Source organism: Heloderma suspectum, chromosome 1, assembly GCF_057233095.1.
Source record: "Heloderma suspectum isolate Gila_16-S chromosome 1, 16-S_ref, whole genome shotgun sequence".
Lineage (NCBI taxonomy): Eukaryota > Metazoa > Chordata > Lepidosauria > Squamata > Helodermatidae > Heloderma > Heloderma suspectum.
The window spans coordinates 435,166,726-435,186,869 of NC_139458.1; the positions used below are offsets into that span (position 1 = coordinate 435,166,726).

The 20,144-nt window shown below is 47.9% G+C and overlaps 1 protein-coding gene across 34 annotated transcripts in view; it reads right to left on the bottom strand.

The window, feature by feature from the left end:
- The window catches only part of MSRA (methionine sulfoxide reductase A), a 331,489-nt gene extending 324,630 nt beyond the window's left edge, over positions 1-6,859 (bottom strand). For all 34 annotated transcript variants that reach the window (XR_014787009.1, XR_014787008.1, XM_084829418.1 and 31 more), the window contains exon 1: positions 6,696-6,859. Coding sequence is in view for 28 of the 34 variants with exons in the window: in XM_084829418.1 (XP_084685544.1) it covers positions 6,696-6,825 (130 nt within the window). In the remaining 6 variants the exon portion in view is untranslated. The remainder of the gene's footprint in view (positions 1-6,695) is intronic.
- Between the last annotated feature and the right edge of the window lie 13,285 nt (positions 6,860-20,144).

Sequence of the window (20,144 nt, forward strand, 5' to 3'; positions counted from 1 at the left end):
CAACAGGAAGCATAAAGACTCATTTTTCCAAACACTGATTCAGGTTGGCCCGAGCAGAAGCAGGATGTTTTCCAAAATGCTGAATCGGGGTCTGAGCTGAAGTGGGGTGGGGGGGTCAGTGCACACTTCTTATGTATGTAATCTATACACACCACACACACACGTATATTAGATGTGTGCGTAGATCCGTGTGTGTGCGCGTGCACAAATCTGTGTTATGGGCCTGTGCCCCGGATCTTTTAAGACCCTAGCAATGCCCCTGCACATGAGTGAAGGTTCTTGTTTTAAAACTGTTTCTCTCCCTACCCCCCGTAATCTCCCATGTATTACGGAGACCTGGCTGGCCGAGGCTGATGCTCCAACCCTTGCAGCCATGTGTCCAGCCAGATTTTCCTATGCACAGCAGCCGAGGGCTGGGGATCGGGGAGGGGGAGTGGCTGTTACCTACTGAGAGTCCTTGGTCTTCACCAGACCCCCTCTCCGGGAGACCAAGGTTGCTGCATGCATGTACTGGAGGTTGGGCCCGAAGGGCAGTCTGGGGATTCTGCTCGTGTACCGTCCACCTCGCTGCACGACTGACTCCCTGGCCGAGGTACCTGAGGTGGTCTCTGATGTGCGTGTACAGTCCCCTAACATGTTGGTGTTGGGGGACTTCAACGTACATTCAGAGGCCATCCTCACAGGAGCACCTCGGGACTTCATGGAGACCATGGCTTCCTGGGAGCTGCACCATATTCTAACTGGGCCCATCCATGTAGCCAGTCATGCACGAGACCTTGTGTTTGTTTCTGGAGAAGCGGGGAGTGATCTGGAAGTCGAGGGTATATCCACCACCCCCTTGTCATGGTCAGATCACTATCTGGTGACATTAGAATTCTCGGTTCCACAACCCCTCTGCAGGGGTGGAGGACCCATTAAAATGGTCCGCCCCAGGCGTCTTATGGATCTGAATGGATTCTTGAACACGCTTGGGGATTCTCTGGGGCACGCCAATGGCCACTCGGTCAAGAACCTGGTGGGTGGGTGGAGTGCCGCAATCACTGGGGCATTAGATCGGGTGGCTCCGAAACGCCCTCTCCCCCTGAACAGGGCTCAGACTGCACCATGGTTCAATCCACGGTTACAAGCTCTGAAACAGGAGGTGAGACGGCTAGAGCACCGGTGGCGCAAGTCTCGCTCCAAAAACAATCAGACACGGGCTAGAGCTGTATCTTCAGCCTATCACATGCCGGTGAAGGCAGCAAAAAAGGAATATTATGCTGCCTCTATCTCGTCTGCAGAGTGCTATCCCAAGAGGCTGTTCCAAGTGGTCCGGAGCCTGGTCGGTTCTGTGGCTCCTGAACCGCTGGAGCATTCTAAGGCCTCCTGTGAGGCCTTGGCAAGGCACTTCGCAGATAAAATTGATCAGATTAGGAGTGTTACTCTGCACGCTGTGTATACAGTTAGTGAGCAAGAGGCAGCCTGTGGCACACCGGTTTTGTGGGATCAGTTCCAGCTTCTTCCTCCTGATGAAGTGGACAAGGTGCTTTCATCTGTAAGGCCGACCACCTGCTTACTTGATCCTTGCCCATCTTGGCTCATTATGGGCTGCAGAGAGAGACTGGGTGAGGGGATCAGGGCGGTGGTGAACGCCTCCCTTGAGGAGGGAGTAATGCCATCAGCCCTCAAGGAGGCAGTGATCAGACCACTCTTAAAGAAGCCCTCCTTGGATCCTCAAGTTCTGAACAACTTTCGCCCAGTCTCAAATCTGCCATTTTGGGGCAAAGTGACTGAGCGGGTGATGGCAATGCAGTTGAAGGCACACTTGGAAGAAACTGATTATCTAGACCCATTTCAGTCGGGCTTCAGGCTTGGGCATGGGACAGAAACGGCCTTGGTCACCTTGGTGGATGATATGAGGAGGGCTCTGGATAGGGGTGAATGCTTCTTCCTTGTTCTCCTCGACCTCTCAGCGGCTTTTGATACCGTTTACCACGGTATCCTCCTGGACCGCCTGGACGGGTTGGGCATTGGAGACACCATATTGCGGTGGTTCCGGTCCTTCCTCTCCAGCAGGTACCAGAGGGTAGCACTGGGAGAGGAGGTTTCGGACCCGTGGCCACTCACTTGTGGGGTGCCACAGGGTTCCATCCTCTCCTCAATGCTATTTAACACTGATGTGAAGCCGCTGGGGGCTATCATCAGGAGGTTTGGGGTGCGGTGTCATCAATATGCGGATGACACGCAGCTCTACCTCTCATTCAAATCTTCACCAAGGTTGGCCATAGAATCCCTGCCCAAATGTCTGGAGACGGTGAGTGGCTGGATGGGGAGGAATAAGCTGAAGCTGAACCCTGACAAGACTGAGGTACTTTTGGTGGGAGACAAGAGGAGGCTGGGGGATGTTGACCTGGTGTTGAATGGGGTACGGCTACCCTTGAAAGACCAGGTCCGCAGCCTGGGGGTCATTTTGGACTCCCAGCTGTCCATGGAGGCTCAGGTGTCAGCTGTGAGCCGGACAGCACTGTATCAACTCCATCAGATACGGCGGCTGTGCCCCTTCCTTCCCAACCATCTGCTCCCATCAGTAGTACATGCCCTGGTCTCCTCTCGTTTAGACTACTGTAATGCGCTCTACGTGGGGTTACCCTTGAAGACGGTTCGGAAGCTGTAGCTGGTACAGAACGTGGTGGCTCGCCTGATTAAAGGCAGCTGCCGGCGAGATCACATCACTCCAGTGCTGAAGGAGTTGCACTGGTTACCAGGTGTTTTCCAGGCCAAATTCAAGGTGTTGCTTTTGACCTTTAAACCCTATATGGTTCTGGCCCAGCCTATCTTAAGGAGCACCTCCAGCAACACCAGACAGGCCGCTTAACAAGATCAGCCTTGGATGGCCTTCTCTCTGTCCCATCAGCAAGGACAGCTAGACTGGTGGGGATGAGGGAGAGGACCTTTTCTGTGGTGGCCCCCACTCTGTGGAACTCCCTCCCTAGGGAACTCCGCCATGCCCCCTCTTTAATGAGCTTCCGCCGTGCATTAAAAACGTGGTTGTTCAGGCAAGCATTTGGGGTGGGTTAGGGTATTTTAGAGAACGTTTTTATTGTAGAATTTTATTGATTTAAACTGTTTTATTATATGCATAATTCTAGCCGTCAACATTTTTATTAATGACTTGGAGGAGGAGGTGCAGGGAATGCTGATCAAATTTGCAGATGACACAAAATTGGGAGGGATAGCTAATACTTTGGAAGACAGAAACAAAATTCAAAGTGATCTGGATAGACTGGAGCGCTGGGCAGAAAACAACAGAATGGCATTTAATAGGGACAAATGCCAAGTTCTGCACCTAGGAAAAAGAAACCAAATGCACAGTTACAAGATGGGGGATACGTGGCTCAACCACACTACGAGCGAGAAGGATCTTGGAATTGTCGTCGATCACAAGCTGAATATGAGCCAACAATGTGATGTGGCTGCAAAAAAGGCAAATGCTCTTTTGGGCTGCATTCATAGAAGCATCGCTTCCAAATCCCGGGAAGTACTAGTTCCCCTCTACTCAGCACTGGTTAGGCCTCATCTGGAGTACTGTGTCCAGTTCTGGGCACCACACTTTAAGAAGGATGCAGACAAGCTGGAGAGGGTTCAAAGGAGGGCAACAAAGATGATCAGGGGACTGGAAACAAAGCCCTATGAAGAGAGACTGAAAGAACTGGGCATGTTTAGCCTTGAGAAGAGAAGACTGAGGGGAGATATGATAGCACTCTTCAAGTACTTGAAAGGTTGTCACAGAGAAGAAGGCCAGGATCTCTTCTTGATCATCCCAGAGTGCAGGACACGGAATAATGGGCTCAAGTTACAGGAAGCCAGATTCCGGCTGAACATCAGGAAAAACTTCCTGAGTGTCAGAGCAATACGGCAATGGAACCAATTACCTGGGGAGGTGGTGGGCTCTCCCACACTGGAGGCCTTCAAGACGAGGCTGGACAGCCATTTGTCAGGGATGCTCTGACTTGGATTCCTGCATTGAGCAGGGGGTTGGACTCGATGGCCTTGTAGGCCCCTTCCAACCCTACCATTCTATGATTCTATTCTATGATTCTATGCTGTACATCAGCCAGAGTGGCTGGGTGACCAGCCAGATGGGCGATTAATAAATTTAATAATAAATAAATAAATAAAAATACCCCATCCCCAAAGCAGGCTTTGCTTGCAAACATGAGTACTAAAAGTGTCTATACATTGTGGCAGCCAGGAGTCCTATATGCTCAGGTGTGATGGAAATTAGCTTAGAAAGCATTATGAAAGGGTAAGACAAATTCATACAGGACAGACCCATCTACAGCTTTCAGACATTATAATAAAGCAGCCTTCCCCAACCTGGTGCTCCCCAGATGTTTTTGACTTCCAACTCACTTTAGCCCCAGCCAGGATGGCCAAAAGGTGAGGAATCCTGGGAGTTGTAGTCCAAACTACCTGGAGAACATCAGGTTGACAAAGCCTGGTAAAAGGATCCCCTGCATTCAGAAGCACTATATATCTGAGTATACTAGATTCCAAGGAGAAGAAACAGGAGGGATGTCACCTTCATACTTGTGAGCTTCCCAGGGGTCACCTAGTTTATCACTATCGGAGACAGAGTATTGGAGCCTTAGTGTGACCCAGAATAGGCAGCTCTTATTTACAGGATCAGAGGAATGCACACAGTACATCCACTTCCCCAGTGTCAACATGCCACTGTGGCTTTCATGCTAGCCCCCAACCACCAAGCGAACAAGGATGTGAGAACAGGATAACCTGGCCATGCTATCCATATAGCCAGATTCCCATTGTTTGCACACAGATGTAAGGGGGGGGGGCACACTGCACATTACAGCACCAAAGGGCGGTAACCTGCCACACAGGTAGACTTCTAGCCTCAAACTGCATAAGCACAATACACCCACTAACAAAATAACCACCACATCCATTCATATTTGTAGACACCGAAAATATTCTAAATTATCTGCAGTTCTCCTGTTTGTTATAAACAGCTACAGGAACCTGCAGTGCTGGTTAAAATTTGAAAGCCCCCTGAATATACACTGCAGCCTATATAATTTAATTCAGCTCTGAGATTATAATATCTAAGTACTAATTCAGGATTTAGTTAAGAGTTCAAAAGAGTGTTGAGGAAGGAAAATTAAAACTGGAAAGTGACATTACTTAAACTTATGCATCGCTTCCCACCGCAAAATCCTGTCTTGAAGAGACTTACAAACACAGAAATCCATAATTAATATAACTGAAAAAAACAAAACCAATATAGAGTATAATTAGCACAATGATACAAACAAAAATAAACACCATAAAAACATAATGTGAAAATACAAAAACTGTTCATCCATCATACACAAAATCCCCTGCCCCCGCACCCTAGAATGAACACCATAGAAGCAGTCCAACAACTGGGCCATACCAAATGTCCTAAAGCCTGGGAAGGTAAGTATATCCTTGCCTGGCACTGAAAATACGAGTTTCCGTGTGAGGGAAGCTACCTTGGGGCGTCATAAATATGACGCTATCACAAAAAAGGTCTGTTCGCGAACTGCCTCCCCACCCCACCCCACCCCTGAGCATCTCTCAGAGGGGCCCACAGAGAAGGGCCCCTGAAGCCAGCCTCAGGGACTGGTGCTTGAGGCATTGGATCTCAAGCCATGTAGAACTTTATAGGTTAAAACCAGCACTGTGAATTTGGAAAGCAGGAGGGCTTTAACCACTGTAAATAACAAAGCAATGCATTTCATGTATAATCAGAACGAACTACAACCTTTTGAGAACATTGCTGGGTACCAAACTGGAGCAAATAGGGTTGTCAACTTTTCAACAAGCCCTTTCCCCGATGCCTTTAACAGCCGCTGGAGGTTGAGAAATTAGCTGTTAAACGCTCCACCTGCTGATCGCTGCAAATGAAGCTGCTGTTAAAACCACAAGAAGAGACCAGGTGTTTGTTTTTCCTGGTAAGTTGGCAACCCACCTTTCCAAAGGCAAAGATGTACAATGCAATATAACTGAAAATCATATTAACCACAGACAGAGACAGACAGACAGAAAACGGCTTAGGCAATACTATATTTCTTGTTGTCTTTTAACATTTTGATATTTTATACAATTTTAATATTATTGATGATTTAATTATATTTTTAACTTTTGTATGCTTGTACTTTTATGTTTTAATTGTACAAGTTTTAATGTTGTAAAGCCGCCTTGCGTCCCAGTATTGGGAAAAAGGCGGGATATAAAGTATAATAATAATGATGATAATAATAATAGGCAATATAATTTTAGACCAAAATCTGGAGGAAATTAATGACTGACTAACTACTGCAAGTGGGAAATAACCATTTCCCGTGACTCGCACGCTGGAAATGATACAGCCACGCCCAGCACCCAGATTGCAAGAACCTACAACGAGCATGCGCACTGGACCGTCTCTCCGTCCGCCCGCTCCCGCGAGGCGCGCATGCCCTGTTCGAACACAGGAGGCGCACCTGGGCGCATGCGTCAGGCACGACTGGCGAGCGAGAACGACGGCGCATGCGCTCTGGCCTCGCAGCGCCGTCTCTTACGTGATTTCTCTTGGCTGCTCTGCCAGGCGCATGCGCGTGGAGCACCTTCGCCCCCATCTTGGTTCCCCTCAGGAGTTTGCGTTTTTGTCCTCCTCGCCGCCTTCCACTTACCTCGGGGACGGACGAGGCTCCGGTTCCTGCCGGCCAGGGCCTCTTGTTCACTCGGGAGCTTGAGGGAAGAAGCGGCTTCTCCCATGGCAGCGAGGGTACGGAGGAGCCGGCGGGGAGCGGCAGAGTTCATCGCCCCTCCCCCACTATCCTCCCCGCGCTGAGGCGGGCTGTCGGGGAGAGAGCGCGCATGCGCAGCGCGGCCCTAGGTCTCGCGATCTGGGGCACGTGGCAGGGCGCGAGGACACGGGGGGGGGGGGAGCTGCTGCTGCTGCTGCGCATGCCCGGGAGGCTGTTGGCAACGCACGTGCGAGACGGGGCTCAGCAGGAGAGCAGCCCGCGCTCCCCGCACGGAAGGTTGGTGGGCGGCCCCGGGTTCAAACCGCGCCCTCTCTGGTATTCCGGGAGATGAGCTGGCCCTCTGCAGCAGCCCTCCCCAACCAGGTGCCCTGCAGATGCTGTGGACTTCAACTCCCATCAGCCCCGGCAAGCATGGCCGAGAGTCGGGAATCTTGCTGAAGCCCATAACATCTGGAGAGCGGCAGGTTGCGCGGGGCTGTTCTACAGAGCCCGCCTCGCTAGAAGCGCCCACAGCCCGGTGCCCTCCAAATGCTGTAGACTGCAGCTCCCAACGGGGCAGTATGTCCGGGAAGGGTGGGAGCTATGGTCCAACACATCTGGGAGGCGCCAGGTTGGGTCATGGGAGTTGTAGTCCCAACACAATGAGAGAATGCCGACTTGGGGAAGGCGGCTTTAAATGGTGAGCTGTGCTGGCTGGGTGTGATGAGAGTTGTAGTCCAACGCATCTGAAGGGTGCCTGGTTGGGGAAAGGCTGATTTAAGTGGTGAGCTGGGGGCGGGGCAGGAACCTATTATTCTTATTAAAAATATGCGTACAGTTTCTAACACACTGTTCCCCAACCCGGCGCCTGTCATATGTTTTATACCACAACTCCCACCATATCTGGTAGTTGCCCATACTGGCTGGGGCTGATGGGAATTGTAGTCCAAAGCATCTGGTGGGCACCATGTCGGTTAAGGTGGTGTAAACTATGTATTTGTGGTGCTTTTATTAATAATTCATTTTTAGTATTTTGCCTGCACGCCCCCTGAAAAAGCTTGGATGCCAGCTATGCGGGCTGCACGGCCACCCACCAATCTGACAGTGATTCTTTTCAACCAGTTCATATAAGTATACCCTGAACAACACGGTATAAATACCCTGAGAGCTTATGGCACCAAGCTCCTGATGGATGAAAGCTTTCCCTGTTAACTGAAAGGACGCTTGGGGGACACTGGTTTTACATGGACTGGCAGCAACAGCTCTCCAGGGTTTCAGGCAGGAGCCTTTCCCAGCCCTACCTGGAGATGCCAGGGATTGAACCTACGACCTTCTGTATGCAAAGCAGGGGCTCTACTGCCGAGAAGCTGTTTCCCATACTTTCTCTACTGTAGCAGGAGGGAGCTGAGCTGATTCAGCAATTGTTTATTCGCTCAGTCGCTTCCCACTCTTCGTCACTTCATGGACCAGCCCACGCCAGAGCTTCCTGTCGGCAGTCGCCACCCCCAGCTCCCCCAAGGTCGAGTCCCTCACCTCCAGAATATCATCCATCCATCTTGCCCTTGGTCATATAGAACAATTAAGTTAATTATTTGTAATTAAAAAGAATGAATACGTGCGACTGGCAGGCAGCTTCTTACAAGAGGTCTCACTTCATTCTCAAAGAGGGGGCGATTTATGCCTCTTCAAAGATGGCACCTGCTCAGATATACACATGCCCCACTTCAAAATAAAGTTTGCTCTTTTTTTCTTCTAAATTAAATGCCAGTGATGCAGATTTAATTGATTAAACCAGTTTGATTAATCAACTAGAATTGTCGGCTCTGATTGCATGGGATTGTAGCCCTGCAGCCCATTCCTATGCAAAATCAGGCGTGCCAAAGCAGCTGGGTTTGGACACACCTGACTCCACATGGGATTTTGCTGCCCCTTGAGTAAGAACATGAAAAGAGCTCTGCTGCATAAGACCAAAGGCCTATCTAGTCCAGCTTTCTGTTTCCACTGCAGCCAGCTGGATCCTTATGGGAAAGCCACAAGCAGAACATGAATGCAGTAACACCCTCCTACTTGTGTTCCCAAGCAACTGGTAGTCAGAGACATATTGCCACAGATACTGAGAGAACAGTGCTTCTGTACATGGGGGTTTCTTCACATACTCTGAAGTCTGAACACTTGTGCGTACCAAAATCTGCGCTCAGAAAGCAACCCCAATTAGAACCTGAAGCTGAGTAAGGCAGAAAATCACCAGCACCCCTTAACTGGATCTGGAGATAACAGGCAGCCAGGTTTTGTGCAGTGAAGGTGGCCAAAGGAGAGGCTCCTCAGTGTTTCTGGAAATTATGTAAACTCTCCTCTTTGACCTCACATTTGGTGACAAGGGGTTACTATAAAAGAAGAGGATACTAAGAGCTTGTTTTGCTGTATTCAAATGTGTTTCCAGTAACATTCAAAGGAATAAATAAAATCTGAAATGTTGCATAACCAACTCATGAATCCATGTTCAGGATGAACCAGAAATTCAGAACGTCTGTATAAGGACCACACTTGAATGTGCAAATTATGAAGCTAAGATGCTTTCCATAACACTGGCGCTCTCTTCTGTGCTGATTCCTTGGTATTTCTTCTTAGAAGCTCGTGAAATGGAGGAAAACAGAAGCCTCAGTTCAGGGACTTCCCAATCCATATTTCACAGTGTGTTCCAGATTTATCAAAGCAGGTAATCTCAGTTTCTGTTGATGCCAGTGTTTTTGGAGTTCTAAATCACACCCAGTTTGTAGTAGTTGTCCAAGGTCAGTTTTTGTTTTGTTTTACTTCAAGGTGCCGGTTATTTACAACTGGCTGGAGGCCCGGATTTGTGTGTACAGCACAAGGTGTGCTTTTGGATGATACTCGGGTTGGCTTCAATCCCTGAGTTTTGCATGGCTTACTGTTGTGTGGGATCGTGTCCAATGGCAAACCGATTACCCACGAACCAGGAATGGGAGGTTTAATCACCTTCACACACAAAGGGCAGTAGAAAAGAAGGAGGGAACTCATGCACCTAAGACTTGTGCCTGCTTGTCATAATGCTGAGCCATGGTTAGGAGTTGCATCAGATAGCCCCTATATATTAAGCATGGGCCTTTTGAAAACAAAACCCACTCACTGGGTCTCTTTGTTGTTGTTCAGTCGTGACCCCATGGACCATAGCACGCCAGGCCTTCCTGTCCTCCACTCTCTCCTGGAGTGTGCTCAAGTTCATATTCATTGCATCCGTGATGCTATCTAGCCATCTCATTCTCTGCCGTCCCCTTCTCCTTTTGCCTTCAGTCTTTCCCAGCATCAGGGTCTTTTCCAGAGAGTTTTCTCTTCGCATTAGGTGGCCAAAATATTGGAGCTTCAGCTTCAGTATCTGTCCTTCCAATGAGCACTCAGGGTTGATTTCCTTTAGGATGGACTGATTTGACCTCCTTGCAGTCCAGGGGACTCGTAAGAGTCTTCTCCAGCACCACAGTTCGAAAGCATCAATTCTTCGGCGCTCAGCCTTCCTTATAGTCCAGCTCTCACAGCTTTTCCTATTTCAGTAGCTCACACCAGGTTTGAATTGGGCTCCATTTCAGATTCAGAGGTTGACAGGAGTTCTACAGGCAACAGTTTCGCTACTTTTTCCAATGTGGGGGTGGGGTGGTTGGGACACAAAACCTTATCAAGATAGTGTGACATTTTTATTTCTTACAGTGGCAGGGTGTGGGTAGAGATTCATTCATATGAGAAATTCCGACTGAAAAAAGTGGGAAATACGCACCAGCCTAACATTCCCAGACACCAGTCCAGACACCCAAGTCTAGATTCAGTATTAGGAAAACATGACATTCTTGACTGTTGTCAGCTGTGCCAGGTGCTATACAGTAAGAGACTTTATCCAAACTAATAATTGTGGCACGTGCACTGTCTTTGTAACCTAATAATACCGGATTTCAACATGTGCTTTGAGATTTTCTGCAATCCACCATAACTGGTGCCTGAGTCACATTTTAAACATAAAGCGTGTTTGCAACCTGTACTGCAGTGCATTCATTGGTGTTTGTAGTGAAGTTCAAGCGAGTTTTTGCCCTCTGGTCCATGAGAGGCTTCTTGGTCTCATAGAATCATAGAATAGTAGGGTTGGAAGGGGCCTATAAGACCATCGAGTCCAACCCCCTTTTTAGATGCCTGTGTTACAGTTTGACATGAGTAGTGCCTCAGTCAAGCTTCTCCACCCAAAATCCCTTGGAGTGGGCTGTGCTAGATCCAGAACTAAGAGTCCGGTCAGGCCCCACAGCCTTCACATGCCCAGCCCAGCAGGTAAAATAAGAGTGAACCCAATACTAAATGTCATGCATTAGATCAGGTGTGCACAATCATTTGGTGGTTTCCTGGCTTTTGTGCAGTCTAAGGGCACAATCCTATGCAGTTGGCTGGGCATGCTGGGATTTGTAGGCCTTTTTTCTGTCTAAACATGCATAGGATTGCACCTTAAAAGGTTGAAATCCCTCCCCCAAAGCTTAGTTGTTGACAGTAAGAGGTTTAAGCTAAAATAAGCTGGTGGTGTTGGTTTTTTGGCTCCACACTGTTTGCCTTTCCAGCCCACCACTGGAATGAGGCCCCTGAGAGTTTTCCAAAATGGAATTCAGCCCTCAGACTGATTAGGACTTCCTATTAATAACAACTATAACAACTGCTGGTTTTATTTGCTAAGCACCTAAAAATGCTAACACAACAGAGTCTTCTGGAACCTAACAAATGAAGAGATTATGGCATTATGATTCGTGGAGCCGGGGCCGCCTCGTCAGACGCAACTTCAGTAAATTTTCAGTGCCGGAGGGAGCAATCCTATGGCCGCTAGACAGCGGCTAGACAGCCATAGGATATGCTGTTATCCAGGAACCGACCTCCCCGCACTTCCGCGCTGCCTCAGAGGCAGCATGGAACAGCCCCGTCCTCCGCTCTCGCAAGAGGAGCGCAGAGCGGCCAGAAAGGGGTGTGGCCGGGGGAGTTCCAGAGCAGGGAGAGCATAGCTGCCGGTACGACACATCCTGTGTGTTGTACAGCAGCCTCCATGCTCCTGCAGCTAGACAGACGCAATCGGCTGTCTAGCAGAAAAAGCAGGGCAGGAGGATCGCGGTGGGAACTTCTCCGGCCTTGGTTTGGATAGGCGGTCGCCTCCGAGTTCAGAGGCGGCCGCCTATCTAGATAAGATTGCACCCTAAAAATGCTCTTTTTCCAGTTAGTTGGGACTCCCTGACATCTGTTCACTAAATGCATTTAAGCTTCACAGTTACCTGCTGCAACCCCCAGTGCATATGCGACAACCACGTCACAACTTAAAAATTGAATTGGCCGAAACCTTATAAATGCTCACATCTTAATGTTTTCTTAATGACTGCTAAGCAGGCTGAAGAGGAGCTTTGTTAGGTTCAATTGCAGTTGTAAATTTGTTCCACGCAGCAATGCTGACTTCTTAATACAGCTAAGATACTCACAGGCAGATTAAGAATGTATGTACAGGCATAGCAGCATACATGAGTTCATTAGATATTTAACTTGCTTACTCCATCTTTCCAGGGTTATTCCGAATACTACCAAATAGACTATCTTCTCCTTCGATGTTTCTCTTCCTCCTAGGAACTCTTTGGGTTTAGCAATGAATTCCCTTAAGCCATCTGGTGGATTTCTAGAGTAACTACACCATCGCGGATCTATGCCAGCAGCTGTATGCTTCCAGTGGATCCTTGTTAACAGCTGTGTTGGTTCCAAAGCTTGAGAACAGGGCACATCCCGAGGAAGAATACAAATGCCAGAGGACACAATGGGATCCAACCAAAAGGAATCATCCACTCTGTGAGATTTCCAACAATGAATGTTTTTGCAACAGAGTTAATTGAAATTGTGGAGAAATTGCCCCTTCAAGACAGGCTGATTTTAAGCATAGCGTATGAGGGGGCCCGAAGTACATCAACTCCCAGATGTTTTCAGTGCAGACACACTCAAAAGAAGAATCAGATCCGTCCTTAAGCCTAGTAGCAATCGAGCACGAAGATGGGAATGCCAACTAAAATGTCTCCACTTGGTTATGAAGCTCATTTGAAGCTTGGACAAATAATCAGTTGTCAGCCTTACCACCAACACCAAGGGGTTGTGTGGCTAAGTGCCACTCTGAGCTGCTTGAAGGAAGAATACAAAATAAAGATGCCTCAGCAAAGAGGAAAATCTAGCAATTTCAGGCAGCTTGATGTTGGTATTCCAGTGGAATCACCTTGGAACGGCATCATGGTTTGTCCACTAAGGTCCTCTCACAGACCATCTATTAGCTAGTTGAATTATAGGACATTAACATTCATTATTCCCAGAGCTGTAGCATTTGTTAGCAGTGGCGTCAACCTTCCTTGTGCTTTGTAATCACACAGTGATTGGGTTTGCACAACACTCTAACTCACACTCAGTGATTGAGTGTGGGTTGTTGCTGAACCATGGTTTGTTGAACTGTGGGTTAGCGTGCCGTCTGAATCCAGGACATTTTCTGCTGGGTGGCTTGTTAACCATCCAGGGTGGCTTGTTTTTCTTGAACAGGCCACCTTGAGAACTCATGGTTTGTTGTTGGGTTGTTCAGGGTGGTTAACAAGCCACCCTGCAGAAAATGTCCTGGGCTCAGACAACACACTAACCCATGGCTCAACAGGCAACCCACAGCTCAACAACAACCCTGGATTAGACAAAGTCATGGAACATAATAGACTGTCATGACTATTACATGCAATCACCAGGATAAGGGGCAGTGTGTATACCAGTTGCTGGGGTATATGAGTGGCAGGGTGCGGCTGCATTCATGTTCTGCTTGTGGGCTTCCCAGAGACATCTGTGCAGCCACTGAGGGGACAGGATGATGGACTAGACAGGCCTTTGGTGTAATCCAACAAGGCTCTTCTTTTGTTGTTAGAGAAAGCATCTTGCGCCCAAGGCTATTGGTGCATTGGTGGAAGAAGTGAGATTACTTTGGGGGGCTTTCTGCCAGTCACAAGGCTAGGCAGACAGATAGACTGCCCTGGTATAAGGCAGCTAACAATGTTCTGCTCATAAGTTTTATGTATAAACCACCTCATGTTTTCCAGGTGTTGCAGAGAGATGAAGAAAACAAGACAGTCCCTGCCTGCAGGCATATAATCTAAGGGACACAATACAAAAGGAAAAAAGGAATCCGTGGGAATAGGAGAACAAGCAAATGTGGGCACTAATTCTTCCTAGTTAAGTGCCCTTGACGTCAGTAGGACTTGCTCTCAAATACATCTGCGTAGCATTCCAGCCTTTAGTTTCTTGTCCCCCAAAACCATCAAGATAGGCTGTTGTAATTCAAATGTTATGGATTAGTCATTGGGACTAAAAGATGGAGAATCAACCTAAACCCACCCAGTTATCATTAAGGCTGAGTCCTCTACCTCTGTATCCCACTGGTTCCATTCATGGAATCAAGGAGGAAAAAGGCATGCTTCAAACATGGGGGGGCGGGATGCAAAAATCATTACCAACACATGAAACTGGGTGTTTTGCCTTTCATTCCTTCAGCCAATACAAGCATGTTGACTCATTTCTGTTGAAACATTTTTTCTGACTTCCTAATGGAAATGTAGCCTATTTTCCAGCAAATTACACATTATCTCTAATGGGAAAAGTTTCCCCCCCTTTACTCCAAGAATGCCCAACTATTTCTAACTGCTCAAATGAACATTATTGAGAAAGTCTAAGAGAGAGGCATTGGCTACATTTTCTGTTCTACCATCATTATAATATGTACTTCTACCATCTTTATTAGTTATACACATAACACACACATACACCTTTTTTTTTTTTTTTACTTCTGTAACTGCTTTATATGGTGATTATGAAATTGAAGATAATTTTGCAACTCAGAATATGAAAATGCTATTGCACTTTTGGATTTCATTGCAAGCATTATCCAGTCACACTAATAATTTGATCAGCCGTCCTTGGCATATGCTACTGTGTTCCCCTTTACATTTTCCTCTTTAATTTCCTTTATTTATTTTCACCATTTTGCGACAATGTGGGGGAAAAAACCATGGGGAAGGGTTATTATTAACATTGGAGAACCTACTGGGCATTCACTAGCTGTGGATCAGATGCTTTACTAGGCAATAGCTTGTGGAGGACAGGTCTCTCAGTACCCATGTGAGACAAAAGCGCAACAGTCATGTGGTCAAGAGAGCCACACTCAAGCCTTAGTCTCATCTGGGGCTTACACATCAGCCTTAGAGGACAACGGTCATACCCTTGAGCCCAAAGAGCTTGTAAACTGTGCTATCTTCCCTAAAACCAGCCCCTTGGGTCAAGACAGGGGAGTCTTGACTTTGATGACCTGGAGCCAGGCATCCGTTCCGTAGCAGACAAGGTGACCCTGAGGGTGCCTGTTACTAGTCATCTCCTTGGGGTCACCCCACCAGAGAACATCACCAATGGGCCAGGTCAGAGATGGAGAAATTCCTTTTCAACATCTCAGGGTCTGCTTTTTAAGAAGCAGGTGTTGCCAGAAAATCCTACAGTATTGCCTAAATCTTGGCCTCTTTTCAAGCTATCATTGGGCCATGTTAGGAAACAGTATTTCAAGCCTCATCTGGGAGTCAGAAATCACCGATATAACAAGTCTCTGCAGTCTCCGGTTTTCTAGAGCTTCTTGTCTCTAGGCAACCTGCTGCTCTACTCTGGACTTCAGCTCTGCACCACCCCTCTACCTACCCAGTGCTTAAACCATAATACGTGTTTAGAGACAATAGGTCTTTGGCTACCAGATTCTAGGGCATCCTTCCCTAATTTGGCTCCCTCAAGATGATGGATGGGGGTGATGGAAATTGTAGCCCAACACATTTGGAAGACTTGAAAAATCCCCATCATACACTGCTTTTGAAGTTTCCTGAGTGATGACTGTCAAGAGACAGGATACTTTTGTAGATGGAGACCCTACATTTATTTATTATTATTCCATTTATACATATTATTACATAAGATCTTGTATTCTTTTTTCCCTCTTTCCAGGGTCAGCTTTTAATATGCTTTGACATTTCTGAGGTGCAGTAAAGCAAGACGGAAAACAAATAACCTTTCATTTGAGTATTTATGCATCTCTCCTTCACTTGTGTATTTATACATCTGTCCTGGCAGCCCACACACCTATACACCCTGCCCTTCCTTCACCTCAGATTAGCCAGGAGGCTTAGGTAAGGAAGGTGTCCCAATTTAGGGGAGGTCTCACAGCCCAAAGCTTGCCCAGCTGGCACCAGTCAGCTATCTCAGCTGTAATATAAGAGAGAAAGAGAGTAGACAGTCTTAATCTCTGATAGGTAAACACACGGACAGTGTTGATATTCACCCAGTGGGGCACAGAGCATGGCACTTCTCACTGAGGTCCAACAGAGGTGGGCTTCCACGTTCATTTTCAGTGAAAGTCTCCATGCACATCCCTTTGCATATCTGAAGACCTCCTAGGCACAGTTGGGCACCTTCCACGGCCCCACACCTCAGCAGGGCCCCCCTGGCAGGAGCCCCCTGGAGTTGCACCTCCTCTTCACCATTGCAACCTGCTTGGTCACCTGCCTCTTGTTTGGCCCCAGCAAAGGTGGTAGTGAGAAGGAGGAGCTGTAGATACCACTTCCTACCTGCTCGCTGGCTCTGTGCATCATGCAACTAAGTAGTAGCAGAGATGAGAAAGAGGATGAGGAGCAACAGGGGATGGTGACAATGGCAGTGAAAGGGTAGACTCACTGAGAGAGGGGGCCCATTGAGGGAGGCTTGCCCAAGGGCCTTCAAAAACTGGGAGCTGGAACCGGGACCTCCCATCACCTAACTAAAATGGAAGAGTCCTGTGAGTCAGAGAACCCCCCGGAATGCCCGAGGGAGAGCACCAGGTCAGGAGAACAGTCTAGCACAGGGGCTTTTAAAATGTGTTCCAGGGACTCCTGTGGTTCCTAGAGCACTAAATCGGGGTTCCTCATGGACAGGATCAGCAAATGCAGGTGACCTTCCCTGAAAGACAGTTTGCCATTACTGCCAGGCATTCCCTAGCAAGGAACAGCTGCAAGGATGTGCTGGGCATGCTCTGGGATGCCCTCTCAGTCCACATAAGATGACAGTGAGGTCCAACAGGCCTGGCCAACTGAGTGTGTCCCTGTGGCGTACCTGCCTGGGTTCCACCATTTCCCCAGCTTCCACCTCTGAAACTGAGCAACAAACCTCTCGGGAAACACCTGCTTTCACCTGGGTCAGTTCCCACTGACATCCACGCTTCAGCCCTTTTACTCTCTCTGGGTTCCAGAGAAACTCAATATGCTCAATTGGTTCTCTCCTAGGGATGTCGGAGAATTTCTCCACGAATCTCCGGAAGGCCAAATGCCAACGCATTCGGCCCGCCAAAATTGGTGGGGAAATTCTCTGACACCCCCCGCCCCCCCCGGGATGGGACTTACCTCTGTTGAATGTCCCTCTCGGCAGCGGTGTTGCGGCGGGGGTGGCAGCCGGTCTTCCAACTGGCTGCTGCCGCCGCCATTTCCCAGTAAAGTAAAAAAAAAAAAAAGATAGGCTACGTAACGATTTACATAGCCTATCACAGCTAGATTTTCAAAGTCAGCCGTGATAGGCTACGTAAATATGTAGCCTATCACAGCTGACTTTGAAAAAAAAAATACGCAAATTAGCGTGCCTTATTTGGGCACGGGTAGCGTTGCCCTTATTTTCACCGTAGTCTACGTAAATCTTTACGTAGACTACCCATGCCCAAATAAGGAACGCAAATGGCAGCGCCCATGGGCGTCGCCATTTGCATACGCGCTTTTTTTTTTTTCAAAGTCAGCCATGATAGGCTACGTAAGTCGTTACGTAGCCTATCACTTTTTTTTTTTTTACAATTTACTTTTTTATTTCGCGGCTGGGGAGACGGGGCGCTCCCCCCCCGGCCAGAATTTTGGTGGGGAGGGATGGGGCGCCTCCCCCCCGGCCTGAATTTCGGCTGGGAGGAGCGGGGCGCCTCCCCCCCGCCAAGAATTTTGGGGGGAGAAACCTCCCCCCCCCCACCGAAAACAGCTGTGGGACCAGGTAAGGGACTTTCGTCTATCCTTACTCTCAACCCGTTACAGGAGAAGTAACAAGGAAATAGATACAATAATGGTAGCGTAACAATTCAATCAACACAAGGGAGTCTGCATTTTTTTAAAAAAAATATTTAACACAAGAAGAGTTGTACGTTATTATTCATTAATCTCTGCTTGGTCCTAACCTACCTACCTACCCCTTCTAAAATCCTATACTCAACCCCCCTTACTAACTAGATGTTTCCTAAATCCCTATCTGGCTTCTGCCTGCTCCTGCCTTTTATAAACTCTGTCTCCTCACACAGGTGTGTGCAAGTGCTCGCACATGCACAAGCCCCTCCCACATTTCACTCACTCTGACACATTATTAACCCTATCTGGCCTGGGTCACATTTAACAATGAAAACACCATAATATAATAGGCATATGTTACGGTCCCCCTAGAAGACTCCCCAAAATTTTCTGCAGAAGACCAGTCGGGTGGCCATGTATGTACGTATCACTGGCCCCAAAGAGGCTAAAGATATCCATAAAATATGCATATGCAGATTTATATGTATAATGGCAAATCTAGAAAGCGTTACTGTAGTTTAAACAGAAATGCAATGACCCGGCTCACGCAATCACTGCAGCCCACCATGGCTTGTTCAAGCCACGGTGGGCTGCAGTATATGTCAGGTGGTTTTTGAATATTCATGCCTCGGCTGCAGCTTGTCATATCATCTGAACCAGGGTGGTGAGGGTTGTGTGAAGATTAAAACAACCCTCACCAGTGGAGGCAGGTGGCCCTGATTTCGGTGAGGCTATGAATCCATTCTGGGTTTCAGTCAGAACCAGACAGAACTCTAAAGGAGATATCCAAGGAGCTGTTCAACACCTTGGGTAGCTCCTGTAGAGTTCTGGCTGGTTCTGACTGAAACCCAGAATGGATTCACAGCCCCACTGAAATCGGAGCCACCAGCCTCAACTGACCCTCACATAACTGTAGAACAGGCCATGGGTTAAATAAGCCATGGTGGGCTGTTCGATCATGCGAACCAGCCCAATATATCCCACCATGGTGGGAAAGTCTGTGACCAGGTGACCTCCTGTGTGCCTGCTCAGTCTGCTGCCCAGAACCTGCTAAGTCTTGATGGGCATCTTCAAGGCTCTCCCTCCTTCTGGTTCTTCATCTTTAAAAATAGGCTTGGACTGGGCAGCACTTCAGATAGAAGACAGTCCTCCGTAAAGTAGGGCACATGGCCACCTTACACACAGATCCCCCAAAAGTAACAAGACTGAAAACCACTAGAGATTATAACAACACAAAGAGTTTACTCATCTTCTGATGATGATGAGTCACCAAGAGTTAGGAAATAGAGAGGGCTGTGTAATTAAAGGCAAGAACAAGATTGACTCTTCTCTGGCAGTTTGTGTCCCTTGTTGACTGTAGGGCTTCAAGGCTTCTGTTAGTAATACAAGGATAGAAGGGTCCAGCTAAGTATCAACCGTGAAGGAGGATGAAATGACTGGTAGCACAATGGCTTCAAGGAGTTGAACTTTAGACCTTGTCCATTCATATGGCTGACTGATGGTGCCGGCCCAAAGAAAAGATGTACTATAATAATGCAGCTAACAAGCACAGAAAAGGAGGTTACAGGTATAATACAGTTAGGACATGCGTAAGTAGCAGGGGGGCATTAGTTCCTGCCGGTGGTCCTCCAACATGGCAGAGGTGAATAGCCACCAATTCCATCAGGCTAGCTGAAAGTGGCACACAAAATAATGAACAGAGCATGAAAAACCTCCCTTCGGCCTTATGGTGCTAGAGCGCATTGCTCCCTCTATAAGAGGAAAAGTAATCAGGAATGGGGCCAGATGTCAATGGAATAGGAGGTGAGAGGGAGAAAAATGGATGGAATTATAAAAGGAAGCACTCCTCTGTAAACTGTGCAATCAGCTGACAAAATGAACTGCTATAACTCTCATTTAGTACCAATTTTGTTGGGGTCCGGGTTGCACTGGCTCCAGCCTTCTGTCAGTCCCTGCATAAGGGAAATTGAACCAGGAACTCTAGCAGCAAGACCCAGGTGTCTTACCCTCTACACAAGCATTCCCCAACATGGCACCCTCCAGATGTGTCAGACTATAACTCCAATCATCCCCAGCCAGCATGGACAATCACTGCAGATGGTCAGAGCTATCAGTTCAGCAGAGATCACATCAGGATTGGATTGGATGGGACAAACAAGCTGCACCTGATGATGTGGGGAGCAGGTTAACCTAAGAAGAGCCCTGCTGA